The 27,771-nt window shown below is 16.7% G+C and overlaps 2 protein-coding genes across 2 annotated transcripts; one reads left to right on the top strand and one right to left on the bottom strand.

Annotated features, from left to right (window-relative positions):
• The first annotated feature begins 2,093 nt into the window (after positions 1 to 2,093).
• LOC107994019 (uncharacterized) lies at positions 2,094 to 17,819 on the top strand. The gene is made up of 18 exons (XM_062079875.1): positions 2,094 to 2,538; positions 2,719 to 2,806; positions 2,963 to 3,179; positions 3,275 to 3,461; positions 3,629 to 3,850; positions 5,358 to 5,507; positions 5,642 to 5,990; positions 8,400 to 8,530; positions 8,700 to 8,948; positions 9,550 to 9,805; positions 10,015 to 10,239; positions 10,561 to 10,708; positions 10,811 to 10,981; positions 11,072 to 11,198; positions 11,353 to 11,627; positions 11,718 to 11,834; positions 12,049 to 12,174; positions 17,011 to 17,819. The coding sequence occupies exons 2-18, from the start codon at positions 2,746 to 2,748 to the stop codon at positions 17,483 to 17,485; spliced, it is 3,486 nt and encodes a 1,161-aa protein (XP_061935859.1). The 5' UTR covers positions 2,094 to 2,538; positions 2,719 to 2,745; the 3' UTR covers positions 17,486 to 17,819.
• A 2,369-nt stretch (positions 17,820 to 20,188) lies between these two features.
• LOC107994373 (uncharacterized) lies at positions 20,189 to 21,331 on the bottom strand. Its single transcript, XM_017051247.3, has 3 exons — positions 21,141 to 21,331; positions 20,831 to 20,956; positions 20,189 to 20,762 (listed from the first exon to the last, which is right to left on the bottom strand). Exons 1-3 carry the CDS (start codon positions 21,150 to 21,152, stop codon positions 20,580 to 20,582), a joined length of 321 nt encoding a protein of 106 aa, XP_016906736.1. The 5' UTR covers positions 21,153 to 21,331; the 3' UTR covers positions 20,189 to 20,579.
• Positions 21,332 to 27,771: the final 6,440 nt, after the last annotated feature.

Genomic DNA, 27,771 nt, shown 5'->3' with positions numbered 1-27,771 from the left:
TACTTCATTCAATGAATCAAATCATTATATATTATATATTATATTATAAATATCAACAAAATCATGTGATCAAAATCTAGATATTAGGATCGAATTTTTATAATTATAAGATATAATGTTTTCTATATATTTATTTATTTATATTATAAATTAATATAAATATAAATAATATAATAAAGTTTCAATATAACAATTCATTTCAAAAATTCATAAGTTTCTATAGCATATTTTTATAAAAATAAATAATCAATACGTCAATAACTAATACCGATGAACATTGATATACTTTATATAATAATATAAACCGATCTTATATCGATAAATCAACCAATAGCTGATGTTAACAGCCAGTATAACCATGGTCAGATTTGTTTACATCTTATTTCTTTGGATAGAATATAAATCTACTAAATAATCAATAGTAATATTATACATAATATTATATAATATTATAATGTTTAAAAACAAAAATAAAAAAATAATAGAAAATTAATTCAAAAATTAATATTCATATTATATATAAATATTAATATTTAAGTATTTCAAATTTTAAATAATATATTTTATTTTACGATAAATATTGTATAAATTATAATAATTAAAATTATATTTTTAAGTAAATGTTAAAATTTCAGTAAATGTTAAATATTTTTATATAATATAAATAAAATAATAAAATTCAAATAAATTTTTATATGTTACATATATAAAAAAAAAAAATAAAAAAAAATCTCAAAATAAAGATTTCAAGATTGATAATAATATATATAAGATAATAATAAAATTTAAAAAATTCAAATATTTATTAGATATTTTTCATAAAATATTTATATATATTTATGTATTTATATATATATTTATATAATAAGATAAAATTTTTATACAGAAAATATATCTATAACTATTAAAAATTAAAATTTACATCTAAAAAATATGAAAAATTTTGCAATATATATATATATATATATATATATAAAATATCAGTATTTCATATTAATGTTTAAATATTTTAATAAATATTTGTTGATAAATCTATTGTATTATTTAAAGTTAATTGGAATAGTATTTTATATTTTATATTATATTATAATATATATTATAATATAATATAATATGTAAACATTATATATGAAGAAATTATTTATAATTTATATAATTTTGGATTATTTTGTGAAATGCTTAATTAGAACTTTTTTTAAAGTTGTTTTTAATAAATAATATGTAAATAAGAATTTAAAAACAAACAAAAAATTTAATAAAATTTAATAAAATCATAACATAATAAATAAAAACATAACAAAATTAAAAAATCATAAATATATTTAAACATTTTATAAATTTATTTTTTTGTTTATATTTCTTTGCATTTTATTATACATATAATACAAATACATAATAATTAATTATTTAATTATTCATTATGAAATAAAATATAAACTAAAAATATTTAAATAATAATCTCTCTTAATAAAAGTATTCCTTTATTTCCTAAAAAATAAAAAAAGAAGCTGTTTTTCGTTAAAACAGACTTTAGGTCAATATTCCTCCATTGATTAAAGTCGATGTTCAGAATTCTCTCCCCAAAGGACGATCTTCGTAGTGGGGTGAATCAACGAATAAGGGAGAGAGTATTGGCCGTCGACCCCGACAGTTTAGTTGTCTTACGAATTGCATATGAATCGTTTGCATTTTGCCTTTACATTTTTCGACTAAAATTTTTCGTACATTTCTATCATTAAATCTATTATATATTTCTGTGCTTAATATATAATTAATATGTAATTGTTAATAATTATTTTATTATTCAATGAAAATGTGAAATTTAAAAAAAAAAAGTGAAATTTGTAATAAAATATAAAAATATAAATATATTTCAAAAATACATTTGATATTAATTTAATTTTGTTTACAAGTTTTTGTAATGCTTATTTTTGTATTTTTTAAGAATTAAAATTTTCATGACAATTTTTTTTTCATAATTATACCAATTTTTTAAATTTAATTTTTATTATATGTTTAATCTAAATAATATAAATTTTTAATTCGTATAAAACTTTCGTATAAAACTAATTTATATAATAAAATTTTGCAACTGATATTTTTATGATATTTTTAAATTGTCATTTTTTTTATATAAAATAAAATAAAATAATTGTAGAACTTTGAATGTTAAAATTTGCAAAATTTAATTTATTAAAATACAATCATGACATTTGATGGATTTTTTAATTTATTATTAGGTTTTTAGTTTAAAAAAGTAAATAAGTTAAAAGTAATAAGAAAAATTATAAAACTAATGGTGCATAACAATATAAATATATTGATGATATACAATATATTGTGAAATATTTTTATAAATTACAAAAATGGAAGAATCTTAGAAAAATAAAAAGTGAAAGTTCGCGTTGCAAGTCCTTCGATATCGATTTCTATAATTTGCAGTGGTGCATCCACGAACATATTTATGACTCCTCTTCTTTCAATACAAGATCAATTCTTCCGAAAGACAATGTTTGCATCAAGATAAACAAGAAAATTGTAAGTTTATAAATATTATTGTATAGACATATATTTCAAAATTAATCGATTATGATATTAAAAATTATTTAAATTTTTATAACCGATTTATTTATAAAAAATATTGTAAAAAATAATGTAATAAATAAATATTATCTTTTTATCTATAAATTTAAATTTTTTTATTTTATAATTCTCTAGAAATTGAATACGGATGAGTAATTGGATATGAATTTGAAATTTAAATGGCTCTTTCTTGGAATAATAGTTATCATCCTCCTTGAAATCGGTAAAATTTTTATTTTTTAATTTTGCTACTTAAATATTTACATATATTATTGTTATAACAATATTTTGTATGATTTAATTTTATATCTAGTAAATATAAATGAATGTTAAATAGAAATTATCATATAATTAATAATTAATAAAATAAAAAATATAGATATCACTAGATCAATGACAAAAGATGAGGAAGATTTTTCAACATTGAAAATTGATTCCCCTTCTTCTCATATTGCTCTTTCGGGAGATCTTACAATAACTATTGCGAAATCAAATAAAACATTAGAAAACTCAAAGTACAAATATGAGTTCAAAGAAAAAGAAAATGAAAATTTTAAATCGTTTAAAAATATTTCTAATCAATTTATGCTATTAAGGTGAGTTAATTTGTATTATCAATTATTAAAAATTATTTTTAAAATATAAAGAATTCTAATGGTATTGTGTTTTTTAATAATTATATTATTTATAGAATATTGTACCTTCTTGAAGACATATCAGAATTAATTGGTGAAATTCAATTAAAAAAATTACCTACAGGAAATGAAACAATTTCAATTATTATTCCTTGCGGATATTTTACTCGTGGCGGTGTTTATATTCTACGAATAGAACACATATATGAAAATTCAACAGTGCCTATTACCAACTTTCATCAGGTCTTTTTTAATTTATTCATGTATATAATTTATTTTCATGAATATAATTTTGTTTTCAATATTTATTTATTCAATATTTTATTATTATATCTTTTTACAGTATTTACAATAAAAAATACATTAATAATCATTTTTATAAATTAAATTATTAATATTTTCATTTGCAGACAAGTAAAATATTAGATGTAAAGTGGCCACTACCAGCAATATTCTTAGAATCTCAACAAATTATTACTTATCCAAACAGACCTGTCAAAACTACAATAAAATATAATGAAATGAATTGCAATCCATCTGAAAATGTTCCTGTAGCTGTCTATATTTTACAATTAATATATTGTGGATCTAGTGTAACTGCTTGTTATTTGCAGAATAATACTTATATTCAAGTAAATAATTAATTTTTTTATAATTTTATTTTTAAAATATTTTTAATATTTTTATATTTCTATTATAAAAGTATTATAATACTTTTATACTATTATTATATATTAAAGAGTATCTATTTGTTTAGCATGTTATATATTTTTTTGTTATTGAAATATTTTGATGATTATTATTTTTAATATAACTGTTTTTTATAGTATAGTTTATTTAAACGAATATATCACATATTTATTGCAACAATCATATCTTTAAAATTACGATTTTAAAGCAAATGATTATGAATAAATAAATAAATCATTAAAAAATGTTTAAAATATCATATTAAAATGTCAAATTGGAATTCACAATTTAGACATTTATTTTCAAAATTCTATCAATTCTAAAAAATAGAAATGATTTTTTTTGTTAAAAAATTGTTATAATAATATATATATATATATATGTAAAGTATTAAAATATTATGAGACATTTTTGGAGAATTGATTCTAAAAATTAAAACAAACACAAAAATTAATATGCAAAAACATCAATTGAAATTATAAAATTATATTATAAAATTATAAGCTTCAATTAATGAAGAGAAAATAATTTTTTCTATTTCACTTCATATAATGCAAATAATAAAAAATTTCATTATTTATAAGTTAATAAATAAATTTTAAATAATATTTTTATCTACATTTTTGTTTTAGCCTTTATCTTCCAAAAATATCTTCCAAATATATTAATATCTTATATAGATCTATTATTTTAAAATAGTTCGAATATTTTTTTATTATAATATCTATAAAAGATATAAATACGAATTTATATTTATTTCTAATGATATGTATTTTTTGATTTTTTTCTGCTCATTTTATGTGATATTTATTATTAATTTAATATGTCATTTAATATTAATTAAACTTTTTCTTGATGAATATAATATCTATATATTATGTTTGTTATTTGTAATTGTTTTATCCGTATTTATTGTTTTATCTTAGTATAGTTTATAATTTTTTTTCTTGTATGTATATGTTTTCTCATATATTTTCTTGTCTTAATTAAGTCAAATATATATATATTATTTATTTTAATTATTGTTCAGTGAAATGAAGTATTATTCTTAAGTATTGTACTTAATTTCTTATGTTTCTTTCATATGGTAATATTAATATGATATCGGTATAAGTTTAATAAACGATAATTATTTATTTAAATGGCTCTATTAATATAATTATATAAGTATAACAGTAATAGTATTGTTATATGAAAGAAATCTCAGATTTGTATAATATATAGTGTTTGTATAATTAATTTTTGTCCTCCTTCTTTTCAATTCAGTATAATTATTTCAATATAGGAAATAAAATATAATTATTCCGTTTGGTTTACTTAGTTTATTTAATTTTTTATGATACGTATTGAATTATTGTTGTTGTTGTTGTTATTTTATTCAATTATCATCATCATTAATAGTGAAATAATTATTAGATATCATTTATAAATTTTATACTATATTTTCAGATATTATATTATGAAGAAATAAAAGATTTTCTACCAACAAAGACTATTTTTTTCCGATGTGAACTTTTTGGATTACCTGGAAATTATGCTATAAGATTAAAAGCTACAGATAATAATCCCACAGCACCAAATACTAGCGTGTATTTTAAAGTAATCAATATAATAAATTAATGATATAATATAAATTAATAATTAAATAAATAAAAAAATTAAATTTATAAATAAAATTTTAGAAATAATAATAATAATAAATATTTTTTATCACTATCAAATTTTGATTATAGGTGAGCTGGTCCGAAGAATTTAAACTTACAGTTCATGCAAGATCTATATATCCTTGTGAAGGATCAGGAGGTGTCCCCGTCCTTTTCGAATATCCTTCATGTCGTCTAGAAGGTGATCGTATTCGTGTTTATGGCCGTTTGAAAGCTGACGTTACATCCGTTGCTTCACCTTCCAGTCTTCATTACATTACAGAATCAAGATCAATACCTGGGAAGCATTCTTTGACTTTCGATTGTGATCTTTTTACAGAAAAATTTATAGAATATTGTTTTGTCTACGTTAGTCAGGCGATCACAGGTGCTATGGGAAATGTTAAAATATCTTGCATACCTACATTTCCTTTCCAAGGTATGTTTGAATTCTATATTTTAAAATTTATTTATAATTTTAATAAGTTATTAATACGATATAAATATATATATATATGATCGATAGAAAAATAATAAAATCATAAAATCAAGTAGAAATTTACATATTATGGAAATCAAAATAAGACAAACATAATTTGAGATATTTTGGGATAAATTAAGACCTCAAAGCCGTACAATGTCAATTTATTAAGAATAATTTAAAATTTATTAATAGGTCTTCTATAAGCTATAATATTATTAATTTCTTCATTACAATATATTCTAAAAATTTTATTTTTAATATATGTTATAGAATCTAGGAATTAATAAAAAGAAATATTGGAAAATTATAAAAAATTGTATATATCAATTTAAATATTATTAGCGATTTAAAAATCAAAATATTTCTATATTAAAATTTTTAATATACGTTCAACAAATATCTATATTTTTTCTATAAATCATTAGACAGATATTAATTTTAGATATAAATTTATTAATTTATTAACATTTAATATTGATGTGTAACTTTGTTTTTTTAATATTAGAATCAAAATTTTAGGTATTTGTTTGTATTATTTTTTTTTTTTAAATATTCTTTTTGTAATAATTCCTTTTTTTATTTAATTTATACAATCTTAAAAAATTTTATAAATAAAAATATTTATAACATGATAAATTATATTTTTCATTAAATTAAAAAACTTTTGTTAAAATTTATATAATGATCTAAAATTATATATACTATAGTGATTCATTATTCTACTATACATATATATATATATATGTTTTTATTTTAATATAACGATATGAATTATATATTGTTATATGATGACAACAATGAATTAAACATTCTATTTATGTTTTTCAATAATGTTGTGTTTTATTACTTTTGTTGAACAATTAACAAATAAGTTAGATTTATATTAAAATTATTAAAATATTTTAATATTATTAAAATATTTTTTTAAACAATTAATTAGTATTATGTCATATTGTTCATAGTTCTCATTTGTTTGTATTCTGAAACATAATCTAAAATGTCTAATGACTTATGAATAGGAGTATACAAAGTAAGTACTTATTTGCGTGCATACAGGTGCGGCTATATCAATCGATGTCACTTATTAACCTTTTAATTTATGACTTCAATATATCTTTCTCGCAGATCAAATATAACGTACATAAAACCATATAAAATAGGAAGGAAATTAAATAACATTAGAACTATATTTACCAATTCTGAATGAAAATCTTGTAATTAATATATTTAAAAGAATTCTATAAATTCTATATTATTATTCATTTTTTTTAGAATAGAATATTCATTATTTATTAAAATAGAATAATTTTTTAACTTTTTTTCTTTTACTTAAATATTTTAAAGAAAATAATGACATTCCTAGTTTCACTATTTGATGTTTTAACGAATAAAGGACAAATTTAATGATTGATCTTATCATTTACATTATATATATTTATATTATTCATATCGATTCTTTACGTTTCTAGAACGATTTCAAACAATTATTCAGTTTTCTCATATAAGATATCCTATAAATATATATGTGGAATATTTTAGAAATTGATTTTTAAATATTAAAAAAGAAAAAATGTATATCTCATATAATTATAATATATAATATTTAATTTCATAATTTAATATTAAATAAGATTATTTTATTTTATATTTTAATCTATAATATTCTAATAATGTTATTATATTGAATAAAAAAATAAGCTTTTTATTAAAAGAATTATTAAATTTTCATAAAAAAATTTTCGATTTTTATATTAATTAATTAAATTATTATAACTTCATAAAAGAAAATCATTTACGTTTATTTTAAAATATAAAGCCATTATTTTCATATTTATGAATTGAATTTTTTCGAAAACTCTTCTAATAATGAAAATGAAGTGAAAAATTCTACATTATTTTATTAAATTTTGCAAATTTAAATAATTTTCAAATTTTAATGAATTTTTTTTAACATTCATTCATTTCGTTTTATAATGAATTTATAGAGAGAAACTTCTCAAAAATTCATGTAACATATTAAATTCAATTTAAAGATCATGATTTAGATCATGATTTACAGTATTATTTTTATCTGTTATTAATATATAAAATATATTTTGTCCTTTTTAATAATTAATATTTTTTAATAAAAAAAAAATAATGATCTTGAAAATATTCGAAAGAAAATGATAAAATTATATAGATTTAATTTCTCTTCTATAAAATTATTTAAAAAAATAATTTACATAATTTATATATTAAAAACAAATATTTTATGTATAAATATTTATATATATTTTGTGTATAAACTATTCTGTATATAAACATTTGAAACTTAAATTATTTTTTAAATATTTAATTATTTTTTAACATAAATTTATCTAGAAAGTGATACTGCGGGATGGGGTCCTTGGAGTCCATGGAGTCCATGTAGTAGTTCATGTTTCGGAGGAATTCGAAATCGATATCGCTTTTGTGATACTCCACCACCAAAATATGGAGCAAAATTTTGTCAGGTAAATTTTCAAAAATATTTGAAAATATTTTAAATAAAATATTTAATTGATTAATAAAATTAGTTAATTTACATTTTATTTTATTTAAATTTTATATTGTACAATAAAATAATAATAATATAATGATAATAAAATCAATAAAAATAAAATTTGTTCATTAAATAACAAGGGAAAAGCAATAGAAACTGAATTCTGTGGCAAAATTTTTTGGAATGAATCTATTAAAGATGAATGGCATAATCAAATTGAGGATTCTAAATGCCATAACACAGTTTTAGCAACAAAACCCGAAGTTATAGCTGAAATTGGATTACAATGTCGCTGTGGATGTCGTATTGTATTAAAACAACAAACTTTAAGAAAAATACTTGGAGCCAATACTCAAGCTTGTCCTGGTCGATCTTTTTGGCTTTTGCAGGTAACATTGAATTAATTATTTAAATTATTAATTATTATTATTATATATGTTATATAATATAACAAATATTATATTAAATATTTAATAAATTATTTTTGAAGATTAGATCATGAAATATTATTTAAATTAAAATAACGATATTAGAATTTATTTTCGATTTAATTAATTTATTATTTTGTATATTATTCAATGACAAATGTAAATGATATAGAAGAATAATGAGTTTAAAATTTAAAAAATTAAAAGATATTTAAATTATTTTATAATAAAAATTAATATATTTATACTTTTTATCATGCAACATATATTTATAAAAATAAGTTATTAATGGATACATAAAGATTTTTTTAATGTAAATAAATCTAAATTTTAAATTTATTAAAATGAATATAGTCTTTTTTTTAAACTAACTTATATTGTAAATTTATTAAACATAACATAAATACAAAGAAATAAAATAATATTATTATATATAAAAAAATCTAATTATAAAAAATTACTATAAATAACTATAAATAAAAAATTATAATTTATAATAATTGGTAATGCGAAGAATAATTTCGAATAAGATATAATTTATTTTTTTTTTATTATTATTTAGGCAGAACCGAATTTCGTAATTGGATTACATTTAGATCAATTACAATTTCCTTGTCTGGGACAATATTTTCGTATCCGAGATGGCAATACTTTGAATGCGAATCTTTTAATCGATATTGCATTTGATAAAATGCAGCTTATTTCCAAGACACTCTTTAGCTCTGGACCAAATTTATTAGTAGAATTTTTTAGTGATGAACTTATAGCATCAGGGGATGCTTGTATTGGTGGTTTTTTTGCTCATGCGGGTATATTAGGTAAAAATAATTATCATAAAAATTATATTTTTTCTAATTATTTAAAATAATTTATTACATAATTTTTAAATAAATTATTTAAAGATAATTGTTATAAGAATTTAATTTTGTAAAAATAATTAATTAAAATTAATTTTAATTTAATTATATTTATATATATATACATAAATAATTTTAAATTAAGAAAATTTTATATAATTTAATTGCAGATAAAAAATATTTAAAAAGAAATAGAACCACAACCGTTGTGCCTTTTAAAACAAATTCAACGAACGTTGAAATAGATTGGTTCTCTTGGGAACCAATACATATAACAACTACTTTACTCTTGCTACTTATATTTTCACTTTCTATTATTTTGACGTTACAATTTATTGTAAGATATAGAAAGTATCGTATTGCTGAAGATTTGGACAGTATAAGTGACGTTTCTGGTATCGAAATAATAATATTTTTTATTATTTGTTTTTTGAACTAATTAAAAAGAATTTTTAAATTAAAAAAAATCACTATTTTTAGAATAATATTTCATTGATATTAATTTTGTTTTAATATTTATATTTTTTCAATAATTATAACATAAATTCGTATTATTATTTTCATATAAAGTGAATAATTTATATTAAAATGAACTATTTAATAAACTAAATTTTTTTATTAAGCAAAATTAATAGTTATTATTTTATTATTTCATAATTGTTATAAATTGATTCATAGGAAATTAATATTAATTATATGTATGTATTTTTAATTAGAATTAATGCCTGATCGATCGAGATTTCTATCTACAAGTACAATTATTTCGGAAGTTATTTCAATGATAGAAACCACCACAAAAGTTTCTCCAAAAGAAATTTTAAATAATACAGAAGAACATTATCAAAGTACTGAAACATTAACAGGGTAAGAATAATATTATTATAAAATAAAAGAAATGAATAAAAATGTTATATAATTGAAAAAATAGAAAAGAAATTATAAAATAAATATTATTTTTCAATATAGATGTAAAGATGAATCTACATTGAGTTCTAGTACATTAAAATTAAGTAATACAATAGAAACTTCTTCTGACAAAACAATCACTTCAATGAAGTCAAACTGTGATAAATTATTATCAGCTTCCAGCATTCTTGTTTATAATAAACCTGAAGTTAAATATGCTTATCCTATAAAGTAAGTTTAATTTGTTTTATTTAATATTACAATATATTATAAAATTGATAAAATTTAATTATAATGTTAATTTATATAATTTATGTATAGATTACAAACAATAGATTTTGATACATCAAAAGAGAAAGCATCAAAAATGGAAAGCAAAAATATAAAAGATATGAATGATATTTTAAAAATTTATAAAAATAATGAAAATAATTATTCAGAAGGAAAAGTAAATATCTATTCAAATTCTTTAAAGTATATAGAAACAGTAATTTTTATCATTTTAATCATTTTTTATCATTTTAATTATTTCTCTTAACATATAGTAATTTTTATCATTTTAATCATTTTTTATCATTTTAATTATTTCTCTTAACATATAGGAATCTTCACCTGAAAGTATTCTTTCAAGTTCATCAACTTTAGCAAGTGGAAAAGAAACAAAAGAACGAAGAAATCGTGAAAAACTTTTACAAGGTCCAGGATCAGAGTTTAGTTTAACAAATCCTGATTCAGAATTGGAATTAGATTATTATGATTACAATGTAGCAAATGCTAGTGCTGTTCCAGGATCTTATTTAGGAATGGATCCTGCTTTTTTAGTTTGGATTCCACCAATTGAAGACTTAAATCTTAATACAGAGGATCTTATTTTAGGGTAAATATTAATTTTTTTAATTAATTTATCAATAATGATAAATCATCTAATATATATATATATATATTATTAATTGTTTTTTATGAACAGAAACAAACGAAATTCTATTTTGGCACTTGAAACTGAAGGTGCTGCATTAACACCTTCTGAATATAGAAGAATGAAACTCTCTAGCTTTGACGATTTTCAATTTGAATTAGAACAAGGGTAAATATTGAAATAAATATTTATATATTTATAAATAAGTTATCGAGATATAATATTTTTAATTAGTACAATTATTTTATGCAATAAATTATAAAACTATTTAATTAAAAATAATTTATATTAATAATGAAAAATATTTTTAAAAAGAAAAAAATAACTATTGAAATCTAGATTATAAAAATTTAATTAAAAATGACATTTCTAAAACTTCTAGAACAAGAAAGTTTGAAAAATTACTTCCTGTGCAAAAACTTTTAGAAGATTCTAGTATTAAAGTAAGCATGGAATCTGTATCTGGTATTCTTGAACAAAAACAATATTGTGTTATTTCAAATAAGAGGTAAGTTAATAATAATTCATGTAAGTATTATTTAGATCATATAAATGTCATGAAGAAATTTATAATATGAAAGATATGAAATTTAATATAATTTAATATAAACATAAAAATTAAATTATTTGATAATAAAATTATTTATAATTATATGTACGTAAAAATAATAATGATATCAAAGAATTAGTTACAATATAAATTTTATGTTGAATATTAAATATTTATTTATAATTATTCACTATTTTTTGTATTTAAATTTTTATTTAAATTGATATAATATTAATCCACTATTATTTAAAATTTTATAAATTTTATAATATATGTAAATAAAAAATTATAAAATTAAATTATATAAAATTTTATTACAAATCTTTTAATTAATAGCAATTTAATTTATAGCAAAAATTTTAACTAATTCCTATATCTTTTTATGAATATTCAATAAAATTCAAAAGATTTGAAAAATACTAGCTTTAAAAATAAGAAATTATTAAAAGTTATAATATGAAATTCATACTAATTTAATAAATATATTATTTATATTATAATATATTTAATTGAAATAATCTATCTTTATTTATATATAGTACTCATATAATAATTTTCAAATGACACTCATATAAAAATTTTAAAAATTAATTTATTTTACAAATAATAAAAATTAATTAATTTAGTAAATTAAATTTATATTATAAATAAAATTATTAATAATTATTTAAATTAAATATATTAATAGTAAATAGATACTTCTTTCAGATATTATATGTAAATAAATATTTATATATTTATTATACATTGTTGATAGGAACTTTTACAATCCTTTCCTTTTCTAATTTTATTCATAAATATAAGATTTTCGATCAAAATTGCGTTATAAAAATATTTTGATAATTATTTGATTTATTAATAAAATAATCAATTAAACTTACATTTAAACTTTCAAAAAACTTTTTGTGAACAATATATAAATACTTAAGTAATATTTAATTAAATGCTTATATAATTAAGAATTAAAAAGAATATGTATCTGATTAATTAAATTAAATATAAGCATAAAAGTAAACATACATATATAATGTATTTATATTTATGAATAAAATCACATAGTATTTCATGACAATGAACAAGAAAACAGTATTCTTCTTACCTTTATATTATTCCAAAGAACAATTTGATGATTGTTTTTTATTATGTTATATTATTATAAAAGGCCGATATTGAGATGATTGTATGCAATATATGTATGAAATAAAACAAAAGTATGTGACTGTTTAAAACAAGGATGACGAATGACGAATCTTTTTTTTATCATGAGCTGTATTCTATTCACTCATTGTCAATCAACCAATTCCCCTTCTCAATTGATAAATGGAATTCTATATATCTATCTTCATAATAATGTTTTAAATTATGTAAATAACTGAGGATAAAATTATAAGCATCAAAACTAATTTAAATTTGATATTTTAATTTTTATCTATTACTATTATTATTTAATTATTATCTATTACTATTGTTATTATTACTATTATTTTTTTTATTTTTATTATTATTATTATTATTATTATCATCATCATCATCATCATCATCATCTATTATTATTAATATTCATTTTAACGCCAATATTTTATATTTATAGTTTATTTAGCAGATGATTTTTGCAAATTCAATTGAAAAAAAATGAATATAAATCAAATAACAAATCACTGTCAAATTTCATTTAATAGTTTATTATATTTGGCACTTAAAATTTATTTCGAAAATTCATTTTCAATTGATAGGGATAACAAATGCTCAAACAGGTATTATTATATGCATTGCCTGCATCTATTCATTGTTTGTAGCTCTCAATCAATTGCTGAACAACACTATAGATTATACGAATCAAATCAGTATGAAAGGGGTGCAAACCAAGCAACTAAGGATACGAGTCACCAATTCGTCACCCTTGTTCTTACAAAACTTTCTATGGTGGAAACCAAACCATTTAAAAAATATAAAATAACTTGAAAATATCTGAAAACTTTCTATTTACAATAAAAATTATTATCGTCATATTTCTTTATTATATAATTTTTATTATAAAATTTTTCAAAAAAAATTTTTTTTAAAAATAATGAAAATATTAGAATTATCAAATTATTATTTTGATTAAATAACTTCTTAAATTTAAAATTGATATTTTTAAATCCTGTAGAATAAATATTATTAGAAAATATAGGAATTGGTTAAAAATTTTCAATATCAAAATGAACTGAATTAAATTTTATTAATATATATTTGAATCAAATTACTAATGAAAATTGTAATAAAATATTTTTTTATTATATTTTTAAAAAAATAAAATTTATTTTATTTTTAAATTTATTTAAAATAGAATAATCTTTCTTAAAAAAATAGAATAATCTTTCTCATGTCTCGAAATTAAAATTCAAAAGATAAAATTTCTAAAATACATTTTTTAATGAACATAAAAGTAACAAATATAATTTCTCATTATTATCAATCAACAATGTAATCATTGTTCATTATCATTAATCATTATTCATAATTATAATAGATATAATATATTAATATATAAATAATTAATATAATAATAATATAAGTAATTAATATATAATAATAATTTATGATCATTGATTATAATTTTATAATAGCAAATATTATTTTTTTGATACATATATGTTTTTTGATTAATAAAAAAACATCTTCTAATTTTATTTATTTAGAGGATAATTAAAAATAACTTTTAAATCAAAAATTTGAAAGATTTTAAAATTCAAAGAATTTAAAATAATTTCGAAATTGAAAAATATTTAACTTAATAAACTTTTGCAATTAAAGTATTATTTGTATTTCAACTATTATTTTAATTGTATTATTAAAATATAAAATTAATACAATTAATAAATTAAAAATATAAAATATTGTTAATATAAATTGTAATAAAAAATATTGTTAAAAATATAAAATATTTATTATTATATATTGTATTATTTTTATATTAATTATTTAAATTTATTTTTAATTTATTAATTATTAATATTTAATTTGTTATTTTTCTGAAATTTTATTTAATACATATATATATAACAAAAAAATAGTTTAAAATACATCCAATACTGATTTTACATAATAAATATATTGTTAGAAAAAACTATACAAAAAATAGTATAAAAAAAAGGGAATATGCATAAAAAAATATAAAAATTTATTTCAGATAAATTATGTGAAAATTTAATATAAATTTATTTTCAAGTACAAAAATATTAAATAAACTTTATTGTTTATTTTTATTCATTCATATATTAATTATTTTGTAATTTTATAAATTTATAAAAATAATTATATGATCATGTGTATTACATACATACATAAATATATTACATATCTATATATATATAATGAAAATAATATATATATATAAATGAAAAAATAAAGATAGAATTTATGCGTACAGAATGGGATAAATGTTATTCTTCGAAATCATAATATCAATTTAAAATTTTTATGCACTTAAAAAATATTATATTATATTATATTTGAAAAATTAATATGTCATTTCATTTAAAAAAATAAAGTTTTTTAAAACTTATAAAACTTACCCACAATATTTAATTTCCTTAAAATTGTTAATACATAGAAATTTTATGCAATAATTATATGCAATTATATGCAAAATTATATGAAATTATATGCAATAATTTCAAAAAAACTAGATTTTATTTATTACGTTTTCTAATAGTAAACACATTCATTTATATAAAAGTCAATAAGATTTTCAAATGAGATTTTTTACAGCATATTAATATATTATATATGGGATATTTTTGAAAGATTGATTCTAGAATTAAAGAACAAAAGTTGAATTATTATTTATTAAGCAATTTAAATTTATGAAAAAATTATTTAAAATACAATTTTTATAATAATTAACTTTTTATTAATATTTTTTATTGATATATTAGTACAATAAAATAATAAAAATACTAATACAATTCATTAAACAAAATGAATATCAATAATTATTATATTATATTTTTACATATAATTTAAAATAAATTACATAAAATTAAATTTATTAATTGCATTTAAAAGTGAGCGTATGAATAATTGAACATAAGTGTATATAAATAATTGAACTTAAGTGTATATAAATAATATATGAATAATATATTTGTAATAAAGTCTTATATATATAATTAATATATTTAAAATTATGGATTTAATTAACTTAATTTATTTTTAATAATATTTGTGATCTATAAACTATCAAATAGTTTAATTATTTTACATATATTATATGATTAAGTGATTTATTATAATCAAGATATTAATTATATTATATTATTAATATTGATATTTCCATAAAAATAAAAAAAAATAGAACTTTCAAGATTAATTTAAAAATTTTTTAATTTAAATGTTATGATATAATAATAATTTTTTAATTTAAATGTTATGATAATAATATTCTTTAGATTGAATTTTTAATTTTTGGCAAAATATTTAAATTTTTAATAAATTCAGAAAAATACCAATTTTTATAAAAATTAAATAAAATTATGAATTTTTATTATCTTTTTGATACAAAATACTGTATACATGTATACTCAAACAATATAATTATAAATCTTTATTATAAATATAAAAAATTTTAAAAATCTTTTATCAAATAGAAATTTAAATTCAAATAGAAATTTCTGAAATGATACCGTTTAAATTCAATTAAAGAATAAACTATATTAAAAAAAAGATATTTTTTAAATTATGTAAAAAACAGAATTGGATTTATTTTTTCTTAAATTGTAAATTTATATTAATATCTTTTATTTCTTATAGAATTCGTTTAGGTAAAGAAGAAGAATCAAGCGAAGAATCTAATTCTTCTAAAAGCCTTCTCGGAAGTCCTATAAATATGATAGATAATGAAGAAAATAATAAAGAAAAATTAAGTTCTACTTCGAACAAAATTTTACAAAAAGATTTTCCAAAAATAAAGCAAAATGCTAATCAAAAAAATATATCTAAAGATCAAGATGAAGACAATATATCCTGCAAGTATAAAGAATTAATGGAATGTAATCAATCATTTACAAATCTAAAAGACACAGTAAATATTCCAATGACAGAACTATCAGGAAGTCCTTTAAAAAGTTTTTCTCAAGTTCGAAAATTAAATAATAAAGAGATTAATACTACATTAAATATTCATAATCCAGATTATGGCATAGAAACATTTTGTCTAAGACAAGGATCTTTTTATGATCAAAACATTAAATTTGTTGATGATGACGATGATGAATACATCAATTAGAAATTTTATAAAATTATAATTTATTTTGATAATTTAATTCTGATTATATATTATTTTAGATAATTTTTCAATGTTAATATTTCCTCTTTATCGTTATTCTAATTACTATAATATTTAAATTTTATTATTTAATAATATTATAAATAATAATATCTTAATATTATTTTTTAATATATTTAAATTTTTTTTATAATGATTTAGAAAAATACTAAACGTTTAAAAAAATATAATAATATAATTTCTGAAAATGCAACCATGATTGAAATCTAAATAATATAAATCTAAATCACATTTTGTAAAGTATTCTTTTATCTCTAATTATGGCAAATAATGAGCAAAAATAAAAGATAAAGTTTTAAAAATATTAGTTAACTAATTCTACCATAAAATGGTATTTTATTTCTTAGTTAAATATTTCTTGTATATAATGATATTTTCTTAAATTATCTAAAATGTTAAAAAATTTATTAATTTTCCTTTTGTTTTTTTATTGTTGTAATATAAATTATATAATAAATTAATTAATTTTACATAATAAAATGGTATAAAAAAAATTTTTAAAGTATGATAAATGTCACTTATTAATATTATTTTTTATTATTGATTTAACATATTTTTTTATGATTGATTTAATATTTATGTGATTTTCGATATATATATATTTTTTTATTTATTTTATTGAAATGAATAGTTTTTAAACAGAAAATAACAATTGTATAGATATGATTTAGATTTAATCAATTAAAATAATCAATTAAAATTAATTAATATTTGCTAATTTGAAACGCTTTCATATTATATTTTGAGATATTTTTTATTTTATTTTTAATTTTCAACTGGAACTTAAGCTTAAATATAATAATATATTTGTAATATATCAAATGCATATATAATCAAAACATAAATTTATACAATTATTTAACACAAGAAATATAAGATATAAAATTTTATAGTTTTATTGAAAATATTTTATTGAAAATATAAGATATAAAATTTTATAGTTTTATTGAAAATATTTTTAACTAAATATGGAATTGAATGCAATAAAAATAATTAATTTTTAATTTTTTGAAAAAAATTTTTAAAATTGTTAATCATTTTAATGTGCAATTGTAAATACATAAATTTAATTATTGGTATAGTACAAATTATATATAGTATAATTATATAAATTCATTGTTTTACGTATTTTTATGTATTTATATAAAATATTAAAGATATCTAAAAGCATTTAATAAGAATACGAATAACATAAAAAAATAAAAATTTAAGTATATAAATAAAAATATGCATTTTCTTATTTAACTAGTTCAACATTTTAGTTTTTTTCAGTAAATTTTTAAAGTAAGTATAAATACAAATAAAAATTATTGCATGATTATAATATATTGTATACAATTTTTTATATTTTCAACATTAATTTAAATTCTAAATAATGAATATTCGAAAATAATATACGTATATACGTATAAAATAATATACGTATAAAATAATATACGTATATACGTATAAAATAATATACGTATATACGTATAAAATAATATACGTATTATATGTATAATATTTTAATTAATATTTTTAATAGTAATGATATTTATACATAGATATATGTTTTATTAATTTTAAAAAATAATATTAGATATATCATTATAAAATATATCATTTTTTAAATATTTTAAATAAGTATAATGAAAATTGTAATTAAATAAGCATTTATTAAGTATATTTATATTATTTTATATATATATATAAATGATAAAGTGAATTATTTAACATAATTTATCTTAATTTATAGCAATAATTAAATAATAATAATTACTTTAATGGTATTATCATTATTTAGAAGATATAAATTTTCGAAATTTTTTCTATATAAAAAAACATTGACATATCAATTTATATATTTAGATTTTTAGATATTGATTAAATTTTCTATACATTTCAATTTTTATTTCATATATTAAAATAAAAATAAGGCTATATAAATATCATGTAAATACTTTTAAATGCATATAAAATATATTTAACAAATTATTTGTGAAATATTTTATATTCAATAAAAATTTGTTATAATTTCAAAATAGAATCAAATAGAAATAAAAGATGTTCTCCTTTTTTTATATTTTTTATTTTATTATATTTTTATATAATTATACATATATAATAATAATTATATATAATAATTATAATTATATATATATATGTATATACATATACATTATATCTATATGTATTATTTATAAATCTTTTTATAAAATATATAGTTTAATTGTTAAATTGTATTTATATTGTATTATAACATTTCGTATCTGTATTATTAAATTATATTAAACTAACATGTTTATAATGTTCATAATTAAATATAATTTTTTATTGCACATATTTATATAAATAAATTAATTAATATGAAATAAGACTATATTTAATAATATAAATATATCTAAATTATCCTTATAATATTAATAAATTATTTATTAATTTAATAATTAAGATAAAATATTTTCTTTATTTATAATAGTTTAAAATAAGTAATATTATATTAAGCATCAATATTGATAAATAATTTAATTACATTAATTAATAATAATTTTCCATAAACAAAAAAGAAATAATTTTAATGAATATTTAATAAAAAATTGTTTATTCTTTTATATAGACTACTTAATCAATTATATCTATTATTATAAATATTAAATAATATGATAATAATGCTTATATAATTTATTATATATCATTATAAATCTTATGTTTTACAATTTATACAAAAACTTGTAACAAATATTTTTCTATTATTAATCTTTCTAATTTATAATTTATTAAATGCAAAAAAAATTAAGTTTATTTAACTTATTATGTAGATATAGTAAAATATGTATATATACGAGGAAAGAATAAAAATAAGTAAGAAATAAATAGTAATTATTTATCCTAAGTATATTCGTTGCACAATAACAATAATAAAATTTATTGACAAAATTAAATTTAAATTAATTTAAATTTAATTAACCTCTATAAGATAATATTACATAAATTTTATATTGAGAACTTTTGATTTCCAATACATGCAATTTAGAAAAAACTTATAAAAAGAAATTCATTTATTAACTTCGAGAGTTAACGAAGTTTCTGGTTGAGTCCAAATATAGCCTGTACGTGTCATGCTACAATGTGCATCGTAATATCTACCAGGAGCACGGCAATAAGACCACCTTGGACAACGGCATCGAAATTTACTGTGAAATTCTTCTTTACAAACTTCATTCCACCAACATGTCCGCTAGAAACAAAAAATTCATTCATATCTATTAATAATAAATGTTGCATTTGTGCTTATTATTTATTTACCTCTGCTAAATAACCTCTTACACTTTGATCGCTATAATTTCTCTTTTTAATCAGATGTCTTGCATTTATCATATACACTTCTGCACATAAAATTAATACTAACAACAAATATATCGTCAATATTTCCTAAAAGAGAATTAATGTAAAAATTATGTGTTAAACTTTTATTATCATTATTTTGATGTATATATACAGAAATAAAAATACATACATATAGCGAACTAAAAAAATATGAAAACGAATAAATATTATTAAAATAATACAAACTATATTTTCTCTCGTAACTGTAACTGTTTGTTTATAATCTTACATTGTTACGCATTTTTGCTACTGTCTTTAGACAATTTTTGTATATAATCACTTTAAAATATTACATGAATAAATATTACAAAAAACTACATATTTAGTTTCTATTACTTCTATTATTATTGCTTCGCACAAGTACTTGAAAAGAGTATATAGAAAACGTAGCGCAGGCGTATGCTTATTCTTCCTCTTCTGACTTCGCGAATCGATCGTTGCGAAAATTTCAAGTTTTGTGTTTCTATTATTTAAAATAAGATTTATTATATATATATTGGGAATAATTATAGAATTACATATTTATTAAAATTATTGTAAAATATAATAATTTTAAAGAATTTTATCTTATTTTTTATTTATTTAAAATTGCATGCATTTATTTAAAATTAAATTCATTTGTCCTAATTTACTGATTTTATATAAATATTTGTATGGCTAAAAACTATAAAATTGATCGAGAAAACACACTTTTCATTATGATTACTATATATATTATATACAATATATATATTGTATCATAAAAATATTAATTCATTAATCTATTAATTTACATTTGATATATATGTATAGAATTCTAAAAAATTTTAATCTTCAGAATATAAGTCATGAAGTGTAATATTTGAATTAAAAATTCATATTAATATGTGTATCTAATTTTCATTATTTCATTAACAATATCATTAATTGATGGTTAATTAGTTTAGATTAAAAATGATCAGAAAAAAAACTAAAAATTTTTCAATTATAAAAATAATAACATCCAAAACATTATTGCAAACATTATCAATCATAATTGATTAATATAATATAATTTCTATTTTATATTTTTATAAATTATATATAATTTCTTTCCAAAATTGAAAAAAAAATAATATTTTCATTTTTAGATTAAGATTAATATTTAATATTAGATAAGATTAATATTTAATATTTAATATTTATATTTAAGATTAATATTTAATAACTATTAACAAATTTGTTTTTTTTTGTTATTTGTTTTATGTATGAAATTACAAATGAACAATATAAATAGATATTTTAACATTTACAAACATAAAAATAATAATATAACTTTAATAACTTTAATAATAATAATACTTTAATAATATAACTTTTTGTACGATATAAGATTAAATATAACGATTTATAACGATTTAATATAAGATTAAATAAAATTAATCTATAATTCTTTTATTAATTAATTATTAAAATAATATATATTATTAAAATAATATTTGATAACTTTATATATATCTACATAATATATACCCATTCAGTCTTGAAGATAAAAAGATGAAAAGCAGAAGTCTATCAACGAAATCAAAAATTATAAAACTATTTAAATAATAAAGAAAATAATAAAGAAAACCTGCTTTATAGAGATAAATATTTAATCATACATAGAAAAATTGAGTTCAATAATAAACAAAATAATTCATATGTAAAAAAATAAAATTAATTTATTTAATATAAATTAATTTATTTTTAAATATAAAGTTTTATTAGAACAATTCAAAAACTTTTCATTCAAAGAGAAATATGAGTGTAACAATCATTTATTGTAATCTGTTTCTATTATACAATTATTTGAAATATTACATTTATCGATTATTAAACTGATAAATAAATATGAAATGATAAATAAATATATGTTAACAACTTAATGATATATACTATTAATATAAATTCAATTTACTCATATAAATCGATTTCTATAAATTGATCAATTATAATTTCTCAACTTCATGTTTCAGTTTCGGAAATAAAATAAGAAATGATTCTATATAAAAAAATAAATCGAAAATAAAAAATAAAATTTTTTTTTGAAACTTTATTTTTGAGAAAATCGACTTTGAATTCATTTTCAGAATAATCACGAATAACTTAACTACTACTAGATATTTGAATTAATTTCAGATAGTATGTTATTTATAAATAGTATTAATATCATATTATTTAATAATATTATTCATACATTTCCTTATGTTAGTCAATAAAATGAGTTATTTATTTTTGTTTGTTTAAAATGAATTTATAAATAAAAAAATAAAATGTGCAATTTAAAATAAAATAAAATATATAATTTTAAAGACTTACTTTATTAATCAAGAAATTGTTGAAAATACTGCCCATTGTGTTGCATTAAAAACAGAGAAGAAACAGAAATTAAAAAAGATAGGACGTTGTGCATACAAATCTAATTTGCAGGATTTAATTTACACAATTTCAAAATGGAACAAGATATAGAATAAACGTAATATATGATAGTTTTTAAAAAAATTTAGGAATTATAATATATTATTGATAATAAAAAATTAATATATTATTTATTATACTCAATTCAATATGAAAAACAATTATAGTGTTAAAAATGATTGAAATAAAAATTAGGTCTTACTATGATTATTATAAATAAAATATATAACTATGAAATTATAAATTATAATATAATATAGATCAAAACAATTAATAATCTCAAAGAAATTAATAATCTCAAATATATATATTTTGAATTAAATAATTATGAAACATTTTATTGATGGTATGATTTTATGGTATTCTTGAACATAATTTATTATATTCTTAAATTTTTCTAATTTCATTGCATTATTTAATGCAAGATTTTTATTTTTAAAATTATTAATTTATTATATGATTATGATTCTTTTTTCTTATTATAATAGATAAATAATAAAATAAAATAAAAATAAATAAATATTTTTTTCATACAATAAAGATTATATTGCCATAAAAAATCATATGAGAATTTAATATTAAGTATAAAAAAATTTACTATTAAAGATTAATTAATACGAGTTTCATTAGTTTTTAAAAAAAGTTATAAAATAATTTGTAATCATCATTATAATCATTATAATCATTAATTACTTAACTTGACTTTTAAAAAAAAATTTATAGTATATAAAAATATTTTATGAAACAAAATTATATATTTATTTATTTAAATATAAATTAATCTTTATTAGAAAAAAAATAATTAAATTTATAAATAAAAAGTAAAATGAAGTCAAATTCTAAACAAACATCAAATTCTAAAACGAATGAGAAGTTTCAAAACATTCAGGATACAATAATAATTTTTCTAGACAATTTTTACTTTGGCATAACATTTCTTATTTAATTTTATTAGTATAACATTATTTACGAATATTACATTATTTATTATAAAAAATAAATTTGTTATTTAATAGAAACATATGAGTAATATAACTATCATTTGCGTCAACAAATTAATCTTTTGATTCTTAATTTCAATATAACTTAAATTCCAAAATCCGAATTTTTTTTCATATCTTTAAAAATTTAGGAAAGAATAGCAAGTAAAAGAACACGAAAAAGATCATCAAAATAAACATATCAATAAAATAAAATTGCAATAATGAAATTTTGTAATTTTTTCTTAATAAAACTTTTTTAATGTTTTTTTTAAATAAGATAAGATCAAACATTTATATAAATAACATATCCCAAAAATGTAGAGATATTCGTTAATTGAAGACTTCTGAAATAATTTCAATATTTTTCTCTATAAAAAATTTTGTTTCAGCTTTGTTATTAACAAAAAAAACATCAATCATATGTAGTTATAAAAATAATATTGATTATAAACCGTCAATCGAATATGAACAAATTCAAGCAATATATATAAATCAAAGAAAATATTGAATATAATAAATAATTTTTATCGATAAAAAATTACCGAATTATCAAATATCAAATTAAACAATAAATAAATTATAATATATTCAATACACTTTCTTCGAAAGTTTCTTTTATTAAGATTATTATCAATTTTAAATTTCATTGACTTTTTATTAAAATTGTCACATTTAAGATTTAATATAAATGAAGGCTTATTACTTATACTACTATTACTTATACTAATTATGTTTCAATAAACTTATATTTCTAATAATAAAATTACATATATTACAATATTACATACCAGAAATATAATTTTGGCAAAAATCAATAATATTACATTATTTATTTATTATAGTATTGTTTATTATTGTTTATTACATATAATATTATTGTTGTTTATAAATATTATATTGACAAAAATAAATAAGTTTGACAATACATTTTTATTACAATAAAAGTTGAATATCTGGTATGATCTAAGTGATAGTCATGTTTATATATATATATATATATGAACTTTTTCATTATTTTGATGTTTAAAATCAAAAACACTGACATATATATATATATATATATATATATATATATATATATATATATCAAGGAATAAAATGGAAGAATAAAATATATATATATATATATTTTTTAATATCTTTATATAAAAAAAAATAAAATATTTAATCAAAATCTATTTCATTTTATTCCTCACTAAATAATTTTTAAATTTAATATTTAATATATTCCATAAATAGAAATAAATATTATTAATTTCTTATATTCGTTTAAAAAATCTAATATCTTTATTTCATAAATTTAAAATTATTAGTAATTTGTTTATTATACAATAATAAATTCGAAAATGTAACAAAGATATTATTTTCACTATATATTAAGAATAAAACAGTCTTAAAATATCAGAGAATCAAATCGAATTCTTTGAATTTTGAATTCTGTTAGAATTGCTATCTTGAAAATATACTAAAACTATTGTATGATATCATTCATATTATAAATGAAGATAGGAATTATAGTCGCTTAGCAATTGTTGCTATATTATAGTTTTCAAACGATACGCCGCACTATTTGAATTTAGAATGGAAATAGTTATGTTATATTATTATATATTATTTGTTTTTTGTATTTGAATAATAATAATAAGTAACAAAATTTTGAATATTTATATATCAATTTAAATTTAAATTAAAAAAAAATTTAATAGTGACGATTTATTCCAAATAATATATATTCATTTCTTAAAAATTTGAATTTTTATATGCAATGAATTCTTAACTATTTCTTTATATTATATATAAAACTTATAATTATATTAATAATAAAAACATATTAATAATTGATAAATAAATTCAAATATATATTTTTTAATAGCTTTTTTTTGATAATTTTTTTTTATATTTCATTATTTTATTATTTTTATATTTATAACTTACATTATGCATACAATAATTGCAGGTCACATTATGATTATACTATATTATATTATATTATATGTTATATGATATTTGTATAGAGAGAGATTATATTTTTTCAAAAGAGAATTTTTAAATTCTCAATCCTTATCAAGGCATATATAATGCAAATAAAGATGCAGTATTTCCTGTATTATTCAATTTTCTCCGATAAATTTTTAGAGAAGGAAATATCACATTATTTTCATTGTTATTAAACCAGAAATATGTTACATAGTTTTCATCAAAACCAAGTATCACATTATGTCATGTTTTTGTTTACTCTAATATTTAATCTAACATTTGGCTAAAATTTTGTTTCTTCTTTTGCAGAAAAAATTACCCAAAAAAAATTGAGTCATATTTAATAGAACGTACTATCCGTATTCGACAACTCTGCAGTGATATAATTAATTAAGACTGTCACAAAAATATTGGAATATCTATAAACTGGAAATTTCTAAAATAATTTTAAGCAATATTTTCTTTTGCTATGCTTGTAACAAAAACTTTTGTTATGCTTGTATGGAACGTATAGTTAATAGTATTAATTATGTGCTACTGACTGAGCATGGATAAATCCAGGCCACATTTTGAAGAGTATTAAGAGAGTGTGTTAAATATTATATTTATTTATTTATTCATTGTTCGTAATATAATTTCATATAATTTTTTATTGATAAAAAAATATTTATTATATTTAGTTCAACACATTTTCTTCGAAATATATTGCTTGGACTTGTATATCGGTCACATCAGCACATAGCCAATATTATTATCGCGATTAGGCTATGCATTTGTGATTGGTCAATGTTTTTTATTAATAACTCATTAATAAAGCTGTAACGAAAGTTTATGCAAAGAAAAATGTTGAAATATTTCAATTATAGGAATCTTCAATTTATAGATGTTCCAACATCTATATGGAACATTTTGTATATAAAATGATTCTTTTGTCAATGAATTTTGAAAATGTCATATCACTGTCATTATAAATACACAAAAATACGATTATCACTGCAATTTAAACAATAATATTTTTATGAGCAAAATATAATTTTTTATAATGAAATAAATATATATTTATATGTTTATATTCATAATTGAATATATATATATATATATATTATATTTCTTATGATAAATCGCAGAAGATATAAAAAAAAAAACAGTTTATTTTTTCGAAACAAATATTTTATTGACATATAACCTGAATTCCTATAAAATGTCGTATCTATTCTGTATCTCATTTATGATATTATTTATGTTTTTTTTTATCCATAGTTATTATGTTTATCAGTTTTTAACCGGATTTCCGTAAAAAAAATAATTTATGCATAAAATTACAGATGAGATGCAAAAATAATTTAGAAAATACATTTTTTAATTTTAATATGACTTAAAAAATTAATATTTTATAATATTATATAAAATAATATTAAATACATTGTAATAATAAAAATTTTGATTATAATAATGATTATAATAAAATTATAATAATACATT

This window comes from Apis cerana, linkage group LG9, assembly GCF_029169275.1.
Source record: "Apis cerana isolate GH-2021 linkage group LG9, AcerK_1.0, whole genome shotgun sequence".
In the NCBI taxonomy this organism is placed as follows: Eukaryota; Metazoa; Arthropoda; class Insecta; order Hymenoptera; family Apidae; genus Apis; species Apis cerana.
Note: the sequence above shows the minus strand (reverse complement) of the source record. Positions and strands in the feature narration are given on the sequence as shown.